The sequence below is a fragment of the Calonectris borealis genome, unplaced genomic scaffold, assembly GCF_964195595.1.
Source record: "Calonectris borealis unplaced genomic scaffold, bCalBor7.hap1.2 HAP1_SCAFFOLD_165, whole genome shotgun sequence".
NCBI classification, from domain to species: Eukaryota; Metazoa; Chordata; class Aves; order Procellariiformes; family Procellariidae; genus Calonectris; species Calonectris borealis.
Window position 1 is genome coordinate 77,957 of NW_027441551.1, and position 18,461 is coordinate 96,417.

Consider the following 18,461-nt stretch of genomic DNA (forward strand, 5'->3'; position numbering starts at 1 on the left):
TGTCATTATAGGATGCCTTTTAAACCAACCCTATTTATTCCCACTGCCCTGATGGGGATCTGGCAGACTGACTGGAGGAAGCTGAGTTCTCTTTGTTAGGTGGGAGATAAGTAGATTCTGTCCTTGTACTCTTCCACTGTGAACAGCTGCAGGTACAATTGCAGTCAGTCTATTGGTGAGAAGAGTGCAGGATTAGATACCTGCTGCTTTGCTTTATACTCAGTCAGCAAGGTGATGGAGATGACTGCCTCTGTATATCTGTACTAAGAATTTGTGGTAGAATTGTTTGTTAGCTTAGAGCAAGAGGGCTCTTTCCAGACTGCTCCACTCTCTTCCAACCTGCCAGCAGGGGGAAGAAGATGATGCTGTGTTTTATCTAATACATTCCTCTCCAACAGAGAGAGTTTATAGTATATTTATTACTGTGAAGTATTAGGGCAAAAGTTGACATTTGGGACTCATGTTGGAACTAGAGAAGGCATTCTGAGTCAGCTCATCCTGCTTGACTTCCGACCCTTACATTCCAACTGCCTGTAGACGAGGTGTAAGCTAGTGGATCAATGGGTACATACACACAGGCACGTGCGCGCGCAGTCTTTTCAAGGGCAGATATAAGCCTTTGAGTTATTTTCTAGAGCCCCCTTATAAACAGTGGAGATAACAACAGGTTCTTTAGCATATGATTCACCTGGACCAAGGTGGATGTTGAAAATGGGTCAATGAATCCAACCCTGGAATTGTCTATTTCAATGTCTTAATTATGAAGAGTCTAGCTAAATAGCTTGCATGTAAGTATTTACACTTGGACAGATATATCCTGCCATTTGTGCATCTGACCCATGACTTTAGGCCAAGATATATGTGAATCCAAACCCGGTTCAGGGGTTTGGGTCATGTGCACAAGTTATTTGGATGCATGCCATACATTCCATTTCAGTGCTTGGAGCTGGCAAAGGCAAAGTGCTCTAGAACTTGGGGCTGGAGATCGTTTCCTTATGACTGTGTGACCTGTTAGTGCCCTGTACTTACATTCTAGGTAGTTACAGCAAATGTTAATTCTGAACACTTCATTTTGTTTTCAGCCTTTCCATGGTTGGGTTGGGTTGGGGTTTTTTTACTTGCTTTTTTTGGGGTGGGAGGGAGTACCTTTTTTTAGAGACACTTTACTTAGTTCTGACTCGTAGTCTCTTTGTACTCTAGTTCAAACCTTTTCCCACACAAGTAATGCTGAGGGTGCCAATTGTTTGTGGTGGTGAAAGACAACGTGTGTTGGGAACTAGCCAGAAATATTGCCATTCATTTTAAGTGCATGTTAACTTACAAGCGGACTTTTCAGAATGAAGAAATTAGTGGATGAAGTCAGTTATTGTATGGATGTCAACAGCAAACTAACCTATTTTCTGGGCTTTATTCAGCATCTTTGTGTGGGCAAAAAAAGTTTGTGTCTGTGAAACAGCAAAATCTCCTCTCTCTTTCCAGTGTGTTCCATCTTCTTCACCAGTCAGGTTCTGTCCTGTCTGACAGAGAAGCTGGAGACATATGGCAGTTAATAGATTGTTGTGGGGTGGTTTGTTTGTCTGTGTGGTGGAGCCTAGTGTAACTTTCCTGGGAAGACTGCACGTTCTTTATCTGCTGGAGTAGCGAGCCATACAGTGACAAACACATGACTTCTCACCTTCTCTGCTTGGGTGGTTCAGTGAAAGGTTATGAATCTATAGTTAGCCTCTTTGAAGCAGTGAAGATGGAAGAGGAAGCATCTCAAGGTGGGAAGGAAATTATTAGAATCATTGCATTCATTGATATCCTAATCTGCTGAGATTGTCGTAGTCTCTTGCTTAACATCAAAACCAATCTACCTTTTTTTTAATTTATTTTCATTAGGCATCAGAGTTGCGTCTAAAGTTGGGACTGATAGTTTTTACTTAAAGCTTGGCAGAGCAGCAGGCAGTTAAGATAGCTATCTTCTAATGCAAAGATCATGGCTCAAAACTAAGTATTTTTTCTTTAACCAATAGAATAAGAATGTTGGACCTGAGGTGAAACTGCAAGACTTGCAGACTCTGGAAGCTCCAGCCTCTTATGTAGACTGCTTTTCTACTTCTACAGGTGAGGACACAGAATAAGGCATGTGACAAGAAAACTGTGGAAATTTGAGAAGTTTCAGGGACAAATCTAAGGTGATTTGGAAAGAGGAGCTTTGAGGTCAGAATCTAAAGATGTACAGGAGATAGAAAAGATGCACACGAGGTAGAAGAGAACATTCTAATGTGGGATGGATAGGATATATCAGAAGGGAAGAAAGAAGTGGTTCCTAAGATGAGAAAGGGAGAAGGGTTTGAAGGAGAGTGTGTTTGTAGATGCAAAGACTGATGTGTAAGACACAGAAGAGAATTAATATAGGATGAAGAATTGGGTTCCTCTCTGTAAGCTAGTAAGTTTCTTTTTGAGTCTGGAGTTACTGCCACCACCCCTGTCCCCACATTATTAAACAAAACAAACAACCCAAACAAAACGAAAAAAACAACAAACCCAAAACAAAACAACCTGTTACCTAGTTCACTTGTCTCTTTGCCTCTTCATTCTTCTGTAGAGGTTAGATATAGTGTAGACTTAGGTGATGCCAGCATGCAGCAAATGCAGAAGGTTTTGCATGTGCAGAGCTATTGGGGATGTCTGGGTGCAATGCATAGGCTTAAACTCTGTTGTTATGTGGGGTTTTTTTTGTCTTTCTCACCTTGGAAACTAGAGAAGCTCCAGTCCCATACATTGTCTCTCCACTTACCTACTGACTTTACATGCAACTCATTATGCTGATGGTGACAAGTGTACCTTTTATCACTAGGTGTGTCAGGAGAGCTGGTGAATTCTGAAGCGCAAAAGCCCTTTGATGACACTTTCGTGCTCCCTGAGGTATAAATCTAGTCCAGAACTTTTTTCCTCTCAGTATTGTATGCATCTGTGGATATGAAAACTTTAATTTAGTTTAAAAGCCCCAAAGAGTTGGTTTTTTAACATCCCGTAACTTAAAGTGGTTGTTGCAACACTGCAACAGGCTTTAAGAGATAGTTCTTCTTTAATGGTTCCCCATAAATTGTTTCTGCCCTCCAAACTGATGAACAGGCAGCCTTTACAACACAAGATGTTGACTTATTGGTGGTCTGCTGATCCATGCTTTCTGGGAAGGATTTGTGACTGCTTTTCTTTTGTAATCTGTTTGTGGGGGTGGGAGGAAACCTTAAGATAATTATTTGGAAAAAGCTGAGCACTTTGGTCCAGATGTTTTGTGTAGTGCTCTCACTTTAGAAATGGACACAGACTGGAATATGGGCTTCTACACTGTTTCTTTCCCATGTTAAATGGACAGATAGAGTAGGGGACAAAACCTCCTCATGCAGAGACTATGGATAGGATGTCAGGAAAATGTGGCTGGATAAGTACGCTGGAGGGCTTGTAAGAATCACAGGAGAACTGAAACACTTCAGAATCATACTATCTTGTAATCAAGAGAGAATGGGAAATAAGGGAATAGGAAGTTACATTTATGGTCTAATCGTAAAGCCAGAATCTTTCATGCTGCAACTTCAGAAACTGAAATGAACAGAAATGACCTGAGGAGTCTTCCTGTTATTAGTGAGGCTACTATTTATTGCAATAGCCAGCTCAAGAAAGGGTATCCTTAAACTACAAAATGTGGAAAGCAGGTACTTCCAAAAGTGACCCCTTCATAGGATTCAAAGGAAAATTGAAACCTATTATTTTCTTTTAGGCAAGAACAGATGGCTTTCCCAATGGAAGTGAGCAGTTTACTGAGGAAAGTTGTCTGCCTGGAATTCTAGAATATCTTGCTGCAGAGAAACAGAAAGAGCTGTCAGTTTTGCTGCTGGAACTGAAAGAAGCCCAAGAAGAAATAACTTTTCTGAAAAGGCAGCTCAAGGGCCCAAACAGCCAAACTTCTACAGGTAACCAAACAGGAGAAGCAGCTAACCAGCTGGAAGGTAATTCTCGGATACAGTTTCTTGAGAGGGAAGAGCAAAAAGCTTCATGTACACAAAATGAGTTGGGCAGTAGCTCATTACTGAGAGAAATAGAAATGCAGCAAATTGGTGTGCTTCAGGAAAACAGAATCAGTCTTCAGGAAGTGCCCCAGGGGAGCACTGTCCCATGCAGAGGGGAGATGGAGGCAATGCAAGAAGTCTCTACAGCAGATCCAGAGCCTGGCATCTCTCAATCTCAAGAACTGATAAAGTTACAAAACCAAATTACAGAACTGCAAATAATTCTGCAGAAATCAGAAGAATCCTATAAGAAAGATCTAGGAGAAAAGGGTGCAGAAATAAATAGGCTAAACCAGTTGGCTGAGGAATACAGAAAAAAAATAGAGGATTCTGACAGTGCATTTTGTGTTTTGACTGAAGAACGAGATCAGCTCCTGTGTCAGATGACGGAACTCTCTACCATAACAGAACTGAAAGAGCAAGTGAAGCAACTTGAGGAAAATCTAGCTCTTTCAGAAAAGCAGAGACTGTCAGAGAGTCAAAGCAGTCTTCTGAGAGAACAAATCCAGAGCCTTAAAAATGAATTTAAATCCAAGGAGATAAAAATTGAAGCGTTGCAAAAAGACTTGGATGAAGCACAACTTCAGCTTTCTGACCAGGACATGCAACTAAAAGATCTGAGAAGCCAGGTCGAGAAGAAGGAATGTGAAGTACTTGATCTAGAACAACTTTTGAGGAAGTATACAGCTGAGATAGAAAGGCTTTCCCAAAACTTAGCCTCAAAGGGATGTGAAGCAGCAAGCCTAGAACAGCTTGTTGCTGAACACACCAGGTCTATAGAAAGCCTGCAACAAACCTTGCTGGAGAAAGACCAACAGATGACAGAGATCAGTGTCAGCATGTCTGAGAAAATGGTTTTGCTGAATGAAGAGAAATTTTCTCTAGGAAATGAGCTGAAGAGTCTTAAAGAACAAACAAGTCTATTATTAAAAGCCCAGGAAGAAAAAGACCAAAACATAGAAGCAAAAGATACATATCTGAAATGTGGCACGTCTGAGCAGCAGTATGAGACAGAGGCAGCATGTAAAGAAAGTGAGGTATTAGTAAATAAACTTGAACTTCTGAAAAAAGAAAACGAGCAAGTAAAGCGGAAGCTGCAAGCAGCACTTGTTAACAGGAAGGAGCTTCTGAAGAAGGTTAGCAAATTGGAGAATGAATTAGTTCAACTGAGAAGAGAACATGAAACAGAAACCTCAGTGGCTCAGGAAGCTGAAGGGGAAGAAAATATGACAAGCGTGATAAGCAGAGAAGTGAATCTTGAAAGCCAGCCCAGTGAGGAGTATCTAATTCAACTGCTTTCTGAAAAGGAATCTGAGTTGCAGAGCATCCGGAAGGACCTGCTGGATAAAGAAACTACTGAAGCACAATTGCAGGCAGTGATTGAGGAAATGAGGCAAAGCTTGCAAGGTAAGACAAACATTGTTTCAATTAAAGATGAAATCATGGAGAGTCAGACAATTGCTGACAAAGTAACTGAAACCAACAAAAGCCCAAAAGATTGTGAAGAAAATGAAAAAAATAGTTCAGCAGCTACAAATCTTGAAGAAAACCAAAAGTCTGCTCTGAAAGAGAGGATTTCAACTCTTGAACAAGAAAAAGAACAACTTCAAAAAAAACTTCAGGAAGCCCTGGTATCTCGCAAAGACACTATAAAAAAGGCTCAAGAAAAAGACAGGCATCACAGAGAACAACTGAAACAGCAGAAAGATGATTACAACATCCTCCAAGAACAATTTGATAAGCAAAGCAAAGAGAAGGAGAGCATCCAAGCTCAGCTCAAACAACTCCAAGAACAGAAAGGATCAACAGAGAGTGTTCTTGGGAATCAGGGTAGGTTGGATTCTTCATGCATGGAAGCAGAAAATACAACAAATAACAAGCTTGTACAAGTTGCAGATGTTTCTGGGGAAGAGTTTAAGAAAAAACTTGAAAAATCGCAGATGGAGAAAGAGGAATTGGAATATAACGTTAGCCATATGCAAAGTGAACTTGCTTGCAAATCAGAATTAGTCTTTCATTTGCAAGAGCATATAGCACAGTTGTTTCTGGAGATAGAAGGGCTGAAGAGAACCTCTGACCAAGCTGAAGCTAAGGCAGCAAGCCTTCAGACAGAATTGGAGGAGAGTCGAGCAAAAATTTCTAGAGAAGGCAGTCTGGAAGACCTGAAAACACTTATGCACCAAAAGGATGAAGAAATGGAATTTCTTAACTTGCAGTTAAGGGAGAAAAGTGAAGCTCTCAATAATGTGCAGGCACAGTTGCTGGAAAAAGAGGATTCAGTCAAAAGACTACGTAGTCAGTTGGAAACTCAAGCTCAGGTACATGAGGAACAAAGCAAGCGACTGCAAATGAAGTTGCTTGAAATTCAGGAGAAGCAAGATGACAGTGCAGAAGCAGCTAAACAGAAGAATCAAATGCAGAGAAAGTTGCAAGCTGCACTTATCTCTAGAAAAGAGGCACTAAAGGAGAGCAAATCTCTAAAAGAGGACCTGGCTAATGCTAAAAGTACTATTGAAAATCTTTGTGTCAAGTTGACAAGTATGGAAAGCCAAATATGCGGCCATGTTAAAGAAACAGATACTTTAACAGAAAAGTTAGTGGGCCTCACTGAAGAGCGAGAAAAACTTATTGCGGAAGTTGATAAAGTACTTAGAGAAAACCAGAATCTTGATGGATGCTGTAAAAACCTGACATTTACTCTAGATAGAGTTGTTCTAGAGAAGGAGAAGCTGGAGAAGGAGATGGAATCCTTGAAATGCTTTCAAGCCACTGAGAGTTCTGAGTGGCATGAGAAATACGGGGAGCTTCAGAAAGAATACGAAACTCTCCTGCAGTCATATGAGAATGTGAGTAATGAGACTGAGCGGATTCAGCGTGTTTTGGAAACTGTTAGGCAGGAAAAGCAGGAAATTTTCATTAAGCTGAAAAGCATTGAAGCAAAAAAAGAGGAAACAGATAAGCAGCTACAGGAAGCTGGACAGGAAATTGATGGAATGAAGGAGAAAATGAGGAAATTTGCAAAATCAAAGCAACAAAAGATCCTGGAACTAGAGGAGGAGAATGAGAAGCTTAGAGCAGAGATGCATTTTACAGATGGAGAGCTATCCAGGACTGGAGATGTCTTTACAAATACTAGCCTGAAAGAAGATCTGGAGACCTCTAGGAGGGATTACCAGTCTCTTTCTACTCAGCTTGAGACAGTAAAGGCTGAAAAGGAGTCTCTTAATCAAGAGATCACAGACTTAAAGTGTCATTTGCAGTTAACAGAAGCAAGGCTGAAGGAAAGCAGAGAACTGGTAAACAAGTATGTTGCTCAGAAGACAACAGGGGAAGAAACAAATCAGGCAGCTGCCACACCACTACCAATGGAGAGGACTGAAAAGCAAGTGGACATAAGTTTTAGACCAGAGTCTCCTACTGCAGAGCTGGAACAAAAAGCATTTGAAGGTAGTAGCCCTTGTGAAGATCTTGGTACCTACGTACAGCAGATAGCTGAGCTCACAGAGCGAATCACAGAACTAGAAGCTAATAGGAGGGCTTCAGAGCAACAGCTGGGTGACATCCGCAGGTGTGTTGAGACTTTAGGAGGTGAGAAAAGGGCTTTAGAGACCCAAATGGAAGAGAAAGCCCATGAATTGAATGCTCTTCAGGACACAGTAGCAAAGATGGAACAAATGGTCCAAAAAACCAAAGATGACCTTGTCAGAATGACAGAACTGAAGAACACGCTAGAGGCTGAGAAGGATGATTTGGAAGAAAGGCTCATGAATCAGCTGGCAGAACTTAATGGGAGTATTGGAAACTATCAGCAAGATGCAACAGACTTCCAGATCAAAAATGAGCAACTGAAACATGAGCTTCAGAGTTTGCAGAGAATGATGCATGAACTGGAGGAGGAGAAATGTCAGATGGCAAAGGAGAAAAGTAAAGCAAGTTCAGAAAAGCAAAAGGAATTTGTAGAAAAGCTAAAATGCAGTTGGAGGGGAGATAGCAGCTCACATGTAAAGGAGCTTCAAGAACTGCTGAAACAGAAACAGCAGGAGATTAAGCAGCTGCAGAAGGACTGTATTAAAAGCCAGGAAAAGAACAGTAGTTTAGAAAGAACTGTTAAAGCTCTGGAATTTGTGCAGCGTGAGTCTCAGAAAGAGGTAGAAGCAGCCAAAGAGAATTTAGCTAAAGCAGTTGAAGACACGAAGAAAGCCCAAGCAGAGCTTGCTCTCTGCAGAGTGGTATTGGATGACACCCAGAGTGAGGCAGCAAGGGTTCTAGCAGAGAGTGTCAAAGTGAAAGAAGAGTTGCAGGCAAACAAAGAGAATATTAAAATTCAAATGAAGAAAAAAGATCAGGACTTCGAGAGAAGACTGGAACAGGAAAAAGACAAGCACTCAAAGGAAATTAAAAACATGGAAGAAAAGCTGGCAACTTTGCAGAGGGAGAAAGACTATATGGAAACAACTGTTAGTGATCTTCAAGACTCCTTGAAGACCAAGGATCAAGAAGCCAAGCAATTGGAAGGCAGCCTAAACAAAACACTAGCCCAGCTTGCAGCCTTCACCAGGAGCATGTCTTCCCTTCAGGATGACAGGGATAGAGTGATAGATGAATCAAAAACATGGGAGAAGAAATTCACTGAAACTATTCAAAAGAAGGAAGAAGAAATACGTTCAAAAGAGGAAACTTGTGTTGTGCTAAAGGACCAGATGAAGCAGATGACCATACATGTGGAAGAACTTCAGACTCGTATATCCAGGTAAAGAAGGTGATAATGACTCAGCTGGTGTTCTTGTATTTCCTTTTGACAAGGCAGCAGCTAGAGGTGAGGTAGGATTCCCCTTTTCTTTTGCAGTGTACCAGAAAGAAACAATTTTGAGTATGTAAATATGCTAAATGTGACATGTGATTGGCAAAACTAATGAATGCCTAAGATGGAGAGCAGAATTAGTCTTCCTAATAAAGCCATAAACATAGACTCTCTCCTGGATCACTTATGTTTGGATAAAAAAGAGGTTTGGAGTTATGTTGTAGGGAGTCACTATGTATTTGTTGTCTGCACAAGGATACAGGGAGATTTACACTGTAAAATACTTCTTCTCATCATTAGGGTACCCGTGTTAAATGCATTCTCTGTGACAAGCAGTAGCCATCTGAGTACTATCTAAAGTCTTTATTAATCTGAAATAGATTCTTTTGCATAGAGTTGATGCATCCAGAGATTAAATTTGGCAGGTCAAGAGAGCATTGGGATACATAATTCCAGTTTAATCCCAAAATAGATTTTGAGGGCAAGATGGAGCTATGGAAACATACCAAAATGTACATCTGGGAATTTCCAGAATTCAAAACCAAACCATTCTTACATGAGTAAAATTGTTCTATAAAGTTGTGATCAAAATGCTATATCTTTGCATGCTGGAACATGAAATGAGCATCAAGCATATAAGAACATTGATTCCATTGTTGCGTGTGTTTTGTTTTTTTTTTTTTTAGCTACAATGGATGAGAGAAAGAAGTATTTTAATGAAAAGGAGGTGATAACATTCAATGTTTAACCTCCTCCATTTTTTCAATGTTAACGTAAAGATTTATCTCACTGGACATGTTCTAAAAAATATTCCCCCAGCACCACCCCCTTCAGACAGTAGTGCAGTCAGAACTTTAAAAGATGCCTTGAATTTTAGATTGAGAGAAAACTAATCATCTGGATATTTCCAGCTTGCTTCCTTAAAGTAAAATTAATTTTGTAGCTTTTCTAAATTAGTATAATCAATGAAAACTACTACTGTGGTTTTGGATACTAAGATACTTGATTGATTTGTGACTGTCTTTCTCTTCTCTGTTTTCAGGCTGGAACACAACAAGAAGGAGTGGGAGTCTGAATCCACAAAGGAGATTCAGCATCATCAAAAGACATGTGAAATATTGCTGGAGGAAAAAAAGGAGCTTTTGACTCAACTTGAAGGGTCTCAGAAACTGTACAACAAGTCTCAGAATGAACAGCAGAAACTGGAGTCAGAAATCAGCAGCCTGAGAGACCAGCTTGCTGACTTACAGAATTCCTTCACCAAATGTGAATTGGTCAGGGAAGAGCTGGGGAATATGGTCAAGCAACAAGAGATCAGTATCCAGAATTTTAAATTCAGCTGTGAACAGCTTGCGGCTGATCTGCAAGCTTCCAAGGACCTAACGAATAAGCTGCATGAAGAAACTAGTGCCAAGGATCAAAAGATCATTGGTTTGCTGTCTGCCAAGGAAGAAGTAGTTATGGCTGCTCTGTCTGAATTACAGCAGCAACATTCTGAAGAGATGAAAGAGTTGGAGCATAGGCTAAGTAAAGAGGAAGAAGATAAAAAAGCTTTGGAAAATGAGAGGAACAAATTTCTTGACAAACTTGATCGTCTCACTGAAAAGATGAAGATAAGCAGAGAAGAAAATAAGCAGCAGAAGGCACAACTGGACTCCTTCACCAAGTCCATGACATCTTTGCAAGATGACAGGGACCGCATACTGAGAGACTACAAGCAACTTGAAGAACGTCATCTTGTTATAATCTTGGAAAAAGACCAGCTAATTCAAGAGGCTGCTGCTGAAAACAATAAGCTCAAGGAAGAAATCAGAAGTTTTCATAGCCGGATGGATGACCTCAACTCTGAGAATGCCAAGCTGAATGCAGAGTTGGTGCGGTATAGAGAAGACCTGAACCAAGTGATTTCAATAAAGGACTCCCAACAGAAACAGCTTCTCAAAACGCAGCTTCAGCGGATCCAAACTCTGGAAAAGGAGAAGGCAGTCATGGAAACACAGCTGGAAGAGTCCAAGCATACTCAGGATGATCTCAGGAAGTGCATGGAAGCCTTGAGAGAGGATAAAGTCAGTATGTCTCAGGAGATTGAAACCCTTATGTCCTCTCTGTCTCGGGTGCAGAGTGAGATGACAGCATTACATGAGGGGGGTCCTATCATGGAGTGTCAAACACAACTGAAGGCCCGAGAGGAAGAAGCACAAGAACTGAGTCATAAGCTTTCCCTCTCACAGAAAAGGATAACAGAACTTGAGGGGGAACTAGTATGTGTTCAAAGGGATGCGGCCAAGAGAGTGGGAGAGGCTGAGGACAGGCTTCGAAAGGAATTGAAGCACCTACATCATGATGCAGGGATAATGAGGAATGAAACAGAAACAGCAGAAGAGAGAGTAGCAGAGTTGGCACGGGACTTGATGGAAATGGAACAGAAATTTCTTGCAGTCACAGATGAAAACAAAGATCTCAGAGCTCAAATTCAGTCTTTTGGGAAGTCCATGAGCTCTCTTCAGGATAGCCGGGACCAGGCCAATGAAGAGCTTCATGTTTTGAAACAGAAATACTCTGCAGACTTAGAGGAACAAAAGAATCTAGTGCAGAGTCTTCAGAAACAGATGGTTCAGCTACAAAAGGAGCAACATTCCACTGCCAGGGACCGAGATACAGTGAGGTCTGAGCTGACAGAACTGCAGAAAGCCACTGATGAAAGAGGTCTCTTGGCCCAGATTGAGAAACTTAATCAGAAGCTCAGAGCCAAAGATGATGAGCTTCTCCATTTGTCTTCAGAACTGGAAGGCTCTTCCAACCAAGTCAAATCTTTCTCCAAGGCTATGGCAAGCCTGCAGAATGAGCGAGATTGTCTGCTGAATGAATTGGGCAAAACATGTAAGATTGAAGAAGTGAAGCAACAAGCAGAAGGGAGCGCTTCCACCACTCCTTCAGAAGTGCAGAGTCTTAAGAAGGCACTGTCCTCCTTGCAGAATGACAGAGACAGAGTAGTAAGTCCTTGTTCTCTCTTCCTGCTCTTACTTAAAGCTCCATAGGAAATTTGGATCTTCAGATCTTAAAATTCATCGCACTTAGATCTGGTATTTGCAATGTGAAACATAGATCATTGTCTTCACCGAATCACAGAATAGTTGAGGTTGGAAGGGACTTCTGGAGATCTTCTAGTCCAACCCCCCTGCTCAAACAAGGTCAGCTGGAATAGGTTGCGCAAGACAGTGTCCAGTTGGATTTTTAATATTTCCATTGGTGGATATTCCACAACTTCTCTGGGCAACCTGCTTTTTCATATATCTGGAAATGGTTTCCAGAATTAGTTGCTCCATCACCTTCCCAGGGATGGAGATGAGGCTGACCAGCCTGCAGTTCCCCAGTTCCTCCTCCTTGCCCTTCTTGTAGGTAGGGATGACATTTGCTTTCTTCCAGTCTTCAGGAACCTCTCCTGACCTTTCAAAGGTAATTGAGTTCCCTCCCAATGACCTTAGCACTTGTGGGCATGCTCCATCAGATCCCGTGGATTTAGTGTGTGCCATCTATGTTATCTTGTCTGACATATGGAAGCTGTGATTTCATTGTTAACTTTGCAGGGTGGTTTCTCTCGTTAGCTTGATTTAAAATTTGGAATGATAGAAATAACGTATGGGTTCTCTGTTAATCTCCTTAGTCCACACCTGTGGAAGCTTGTGCATTTGGTTTGTCTTAGATTTCTAGAAGAGACTAGAGCAAAGACGTGGGTCTGTTTCTCCTCTTGGCAGCTGATTGTCAAGCATTGCAGCTTCATTTTGATATCCTTGCTTGCATACTTAATGTGTCTGTGTTTATGTAGTCTTTGGCACAATGCAGCTCAGCAAGTTTCAGAGTTCTAGTTGCTGGTCAGATGACAGACTTTTACAATCCTTTTTCACTGTCACTTAGTCTGTCTTAGTTTTCCCTTCTGTTAATTCACAACAGACTTTGTGATACTGTCTTAAACACATCTTCCTTCTTGTCCATTTTATGTCTCAGTTATTTGTAGATTTATGTCTTCTTTACTGTTGTTTTGTTGAACTTGCATATCTGTGTAGTGCTGCTAATACTAAGATAGATGCTCGGTAGACTTCCTGACTCATTAAGTACTTCCCTGTCTCTAGAGTCAGTCACATTTTCTTGTCTTCGAAAACTGATTGCAGTGATGGATGTGTAATGACAACTTATTTCTAATTTCAGTCTGAGTAGACTGTCAAAAGGATTTTAGTTCCTCAGTCCCCTGGTTTACAGCAGATACCAGCTTCAGGAGTTATTCTTAATCAGCTCCTTCTGGCTCACTTTGTCTTCCTCTGAATAAGGGAATTAATATTGTAGTCTGGGGTCTTTTTGTTAATGTATGTCAAATCTTCATGGAAGGTCTCAAAACTCACTACTCATTAACATAGAATTCTCTGATGTTTTTTTCTGAGCAGTTTTTAGTAGACTGCTGTAATCACTGATTCGATTTCTAATTTCTCTGTCATCTGAATGTGACTTTTTTCCTCCAGATGCCACAGTGAGAAATGCTCTTAAACACTTATAAGTAATAAACCTAGCTGCTTGCTTAGTTGTCACACACCCTGATATTTCCCTTTAAAGGTAAGAGAGCTGAAGAATCTGCAGCAGCAATACATACTAGTCGGGGTAGAATCAGCTGAAAATTCTCGCTTAAAATCACAACTGCAGGAATATCAGCAAGATGCAGATAAACAGCATCGTCTCCAAGAACAGCTGAAGCAAGAAAGTATTTTCTACCAGCAGGAGCTCCAGCAGCTTAGGTGAGAATTGTCTGTCTTCTCACTGCCTTAGAGACACAAACTGCCGTTTCTTTCATTCAAAGAGCAATTGTGGGCAGAAGGCAAAGCAAGCATTGAGAACCTCAGCCTTACCTGTGTCAGCTGTCACTAAATTTGCCCTGTTCAGGAGTGGGCACACGTTTCCCTTGTTCAGCTTTTGCCTCAGGATTACAGCCCAACATATTGGAAGGAAATGCCTGTGTAAAATAGATCAATGACCTTTTAATTTTTATTTCCTTCATCCAGTGGTGACCAATATCATCTGTTTGAGAGGAAACTTAGGCTGTTTCTTGAATTGGACCTTATGTATGTAATTACAGAACTCTCCATTCCAAGCTGATGATGAACACCCTTTATTATCCCATTGATAAAATTGTTTAGAAAATACTCGTTTTGTATGACTGTCTAATCCTTTGTTTCACTTGCTTTGTCTTCTATTTTTAAAAAAATCTGTAATTCAAGTCTACTAAATTGTCATCTCCAACTGGACTAAAACTAGTCAGACAAATACGCTCTGTACTAAAAATGGGGAAAAAATCCTTTCAGGTACTTCAGGGAACCATCTAAGAATGACTGAACCTGGACTGAAAGGGGTGGAGTTTTTTTGTGGAAAGATGTATGGCTTATCTTTGTCCAAAGTGATATAAAAACTTGTAGTGCTCCTTCCCCCTCCCCCTTCCCCCAGTCTGACCCTCAAACTAACACTTCAGATCTCGTAAAGTTTGAAGCAGGTTACAAATTTTATTTATCTCCTGATAAAAGAAAAGGAGATTTATTTCCTGTCTAGCTTCTACAATGTAAATGAAGCTAAGGCCTCAAGTTTGCATGTTGGGATCAATGGTATGGTTCTGGTACGTATTTGACTGAGGCAGTGATAATGTTATGATGACAAGTGGCATTGTCAATGACTTGCTTGACAAAACTCTCTGTATCAAAGATCAAAACAATGTCCAGGAACACCAAAAGTGTGAGCATTGAACAATCTGCAGTGTTGAGCCAAATACACAATGCTTCCTTAAACCTGCTTTTAAGGTTCCTGTACTTAAGTGGGTTTTGGTTTAGTTATGAAAATTCTTTTCTGGCATGGGGTAATGATAGGAAATAGAATCATCCTCAGCTCATTCTGAGCTGGATACCTGGATATCATAAGTGATACTGGTAACTTCCTGGTAATTTCCTTTGTGTCATACTGGGCAGACAAGAAAAAACTACCTGGGAAAGGCAGCACAGCAGCATAAAGGAACAGTACCTGATGGTCATAGCAGAAAAAGACAAGCAACTGAGCCATTTACAAAGGATCACGCAAGAAATGAGATTGCCCCTCAGCAAGTCTCAAATTGTAGAGGAGCAGTACCAAACAAAGGTGGGTGGAAATACACAGATTCTTTATTGCATAGAAATGTGAGGCTTGAAATTCAGCCAAAGCATCATTGCTTGTATTCAGCTCGTACAGACTGCAGTATCGGATTTTGTTGTGTGGCCTCCAAGGACTATACCAACAATGCAACTTGGATCATTGAAAACCTTTAGAAAACTCTGGCATACCCTTATGTGCTCTTCCCTTAGTTCACGGTTCCTAGTGTTTCAAGAAAGAGAGTAGAAGAGACAGGGCTTCCTAGGCACCTTAGGTCCTTCTAAGCAGTATGGAACTTCTCAGATCTTTCTTTCTGGCTATTTTAGAATTGCGTCTTCCGCTCTGTTTGAATCTAAGATCTTCTGGTTTAGTTCTCCTTTTAATGTCACATTCTAATTTTTAAGTTTCCTATTGAATTTTTATTGCTGTTTTTACCGTGACAGGGATCTACAATCCTGACTCAAGCCCAGAGAGTCTGAGGATTGAATGTTGCACTTTCTGCCTCCTTTCCCCTCTATCACAGTCCTAAAAAGTGGAGTGGAATATGTTGAGTATTTTGCTTGGTCTAGGGAAGGATGCTTGCCTGCTGCATGTACCATACCACTACATTATGAGCAAGGAAGGAACTCTCCTGCCCACATCTGTAATGTTCCAGTGAGAAGCTTTTATGTCAGTGGAGGAGGGAGGAAATCTCCCCTTATCCCTTTGACACACACATGCATAGGTGCAAAGAAGAAGCTAGAACAACGAACGTGTGATGCTTTCCAGGAAAATGCTTCAGTGCTAACGTTTTAGTCTGTGTTGAATGAGAGCAGTGTGGGCATTGCTTTGGTTTTTTGTTTGGTTTTCTTGTTCTGATTCATATGCCTTTTTTTTCCTTCCTGTATTGCAGACAGCTGTAAGACAACTTTTGAGAAGGACCCATCGTATGTGTAAATTCAGTGATCTTTCTAATTGTTTGGATTTTCAGATGGCTTTTAGGATATTTCTGTTTATTCCCCATTTGCTGTTTTGCTTGAGCAGATCAAGTTCCTGGCCTAGGAATAATGTTGGGCTTTGACCTTGAAATACTAAACAGAGAGGACTAATACGAGACTGGGTTGTCCCATGTGCAGTATATTTTTCATTGTTCTTTCCCTGGCAGATTTCTTCAGAAGTTCTGAGAGGGGACTTTTCAAGCCTAGAAGCAGAGACAAAACATCTCCAGGCCCAGCTAAGTGACAGCCTGAAAGAACTGCACCACAAAGAGCTCAGAATTCAGCAGTTAAACAGCAAGGTACTGATTATATCTTATACTTGCTTGCACAGTCTGGGATGAGGAATGTGGGGAAGAGGGTAGGCTTGAGTAGGGCTCAGGGAGCAGGAATGAATCTTTCTGTTCTTGTGGGCATTTAGTGAAGTAACACAAAATTAGAAGTAATAGTTATAAAAGACTTCTGGAGATGATCTAGTACATCCTTCTGATGCTCAAAGGAGCACTGTCACCAACATTAGATCAGGTCAGCCATGACTTTGCCTAGCTGAATGGTGAAAGAATAGAGATTCCAGAACCTCTCTGGGCCTTTGTCCCATGCTGCTCTACACTTTTAATGCAAATGTTATTCTTAATGTCTAGTCTGATTCTTCCAAGCCACAGTCTATGACTATGGCCCCTTATTATATTTTCTGCCACTACCAAAAAGTGTTCGGCTCTGTCTACTTTATGAATCCCTTTAATTTAATTGTAAGCTATTGTAAAATGACCCCTTAGCCTCCTCTTTAGCAGGCTAAAGCAGCCCAGCTCTCATAGGCATCATGTGCTCCAATCCTTCGACGATCTCAGCAGCGTTTTTCTGGACTCATTCCCATTTCTCTACCCATTTTAGAATCATTTAGGTTGGAAAAGACCCTTAATATGACCGAGTCCAACTGTTAACCTAACACTGCCAAGTCCACCACTAAGCCATGTCCCTAAGTGCCACGTCTACACCTCTTTTAAATACCTCCAGGGATGGTGACTCAACCACTTCCCTGGGCAGCCTGTTCCAAGGCTTGACAAGCCTTTTGGTGAAGAAATTTTTCCTAATATCGAATCTAAACGTCCCCTGGCACAACTTGAGGCGGTTTCCTCTCGTCCTATCGCTTATTACTTGGGAAGGAGACTGACCCCCACCTCGCCACAACCTCCTTTCAGGTAGCTGTAAAGAGTGATAAGGTCTCCCCCTCAGCCTCCTTTTCTTCAGGCTAAATGACCCCAGTTCCTCAGCCGCTCCTCACAGGACTTGTTCTCCAGACCCTTCACCAGCTTTGTTGCCCATCTTTGGGTGTGTTCCAGCACCTCAATGCCCTTCTTGTAGTGAGGGGCCCAAAACTGAACACAGTATTCGAGATGCGGCCTCACCAGTGCCGAATACAGGAGAATGATCACTTCCTTCGTCCTGCTGGCCACACTATTTCTGATACAAGCCAAGATGCTACTGGCCGCCTCGGCTGCCTGGGCACACTGCCGGCTCATGTTCAGCCGGCTGTCGACCAGCACCCCCAAGTCCTTTTCCTCCGGGCACTTTCCAGCCACTCTTCCCCAAGCCTGCAGCGTTGCCTGGGGTTGTTGTGGCCCAAGTGCAGGACCCGGCACTTGGCCTTGTTGAACCTCATACATTGGCCTCGGCCCATCGATCCAGCCTGTCCAGGTCCCTCTGCAGAGCCTTCCCACCCTCCAGCAGATCAACACTCCCGCCCAACTTGGTGTTGTCTGCAGACTGACTGAGGGTGCATTTGATCCCCTCATCCAGATCATTGATAAAGATATTGAACAGAACTGTCCCCAATACTGAGCCCTGGGGAACACCGCTTGTGACTGGCCGCCACTGGATTTAACTCCATTCACCACCACTCTTTGGGCCCGGCCATCCAGCCAGTTTTATTACCCAGCAAAGAGTACACCCGTCCAAGCCATGAGCAGCCAGTTTCTCCAGGAGAATGCTGTGGGAAACAGTGTCAAAGGCTTTACTAAAGTCTAGGTAGCAAATATCCTTTCCCTCATCCACTAAGCGGGTCACCTTGTCATAGAAGGAGATCAGGTTAGTCAAGCAGGACCTGCCTTTCATAAGCCCATGCTGACTGGGCCTGATCCCCTGGTTGTCCTGTACGTGCCGTGTGATGGCACTCAAGATGATCTGCTCCATAACCTTCCCCGGCACCGAGGTCAGGCTGACAGGCCTGTAGTTCCCTGGATCCTCCTTCTGGCCCTTCTTGTAGATGGTCATCACATTTGCTAACCTCCAGTCAACTGGGGCCTCCCCAGCTGAAAATGAGTGATCTAAAACCAGTCCCAGTATTCCAGGCACAGTCTTATTGGTACCAACCACAGCAGGTAATAAATTCCCTCAATCCGCTGGTCTTGCTTCTCCTAATGTAGCCCAGTAAACAGTTTGCCTTGTTCAGAGTGAGGATGTACTCTTGGCTTGTAT

The 18,461-nt window shown here is 41.9% G+C and overlaps 1 protein-coding gene across 14 annotated transcripts in view; it reads left to right on the forward strand.

The window, feature by feature from the left end:
* The window catches only part of GOLGB1 (golgin B1), a 70,279-nt gene that overhangs the window by 43,105 nt on the left and 8,713 nt on the right, over positions 1-18,461 (forward strand). For 11 of the 14 annotated variants that reach the window (XM_075139335.1, XM_075139325.1, XM_075139327.1 and 8 more), the window contains 7 exons: positions 2,016-2,106; positions 2,843-2,910; positions 3,767-8,805; positions 9,899-11,849; positions 13,462-13,640; positions 14,856-15,021; positions 16,157-16,288. In XM_075139335.1, the coding sequence (XP_074995436.1) occupies positions 2,016-2,106; positions 2,843-2,910; positions 3,767-8,805; positions 9,899-11,849; positions 13,462-13,640; positions 14,856-15,021; positions 16,157-16,288 (7,626 nt within the window). The remainder of the gene's footprint in view (positions 1-2,015; positions 2,107-2,842; positions 2,911-3,766; positions 8,806-9,898; positions 11,850-13,461; positions 13,641-14,855; positions 15,022-16,156; positions 16,289-18,461) is intronic. The other 3 variants (XM_075139337.1, XM_075139332.1, XM_075139333.1) reach the window with 3 other exon arrangements.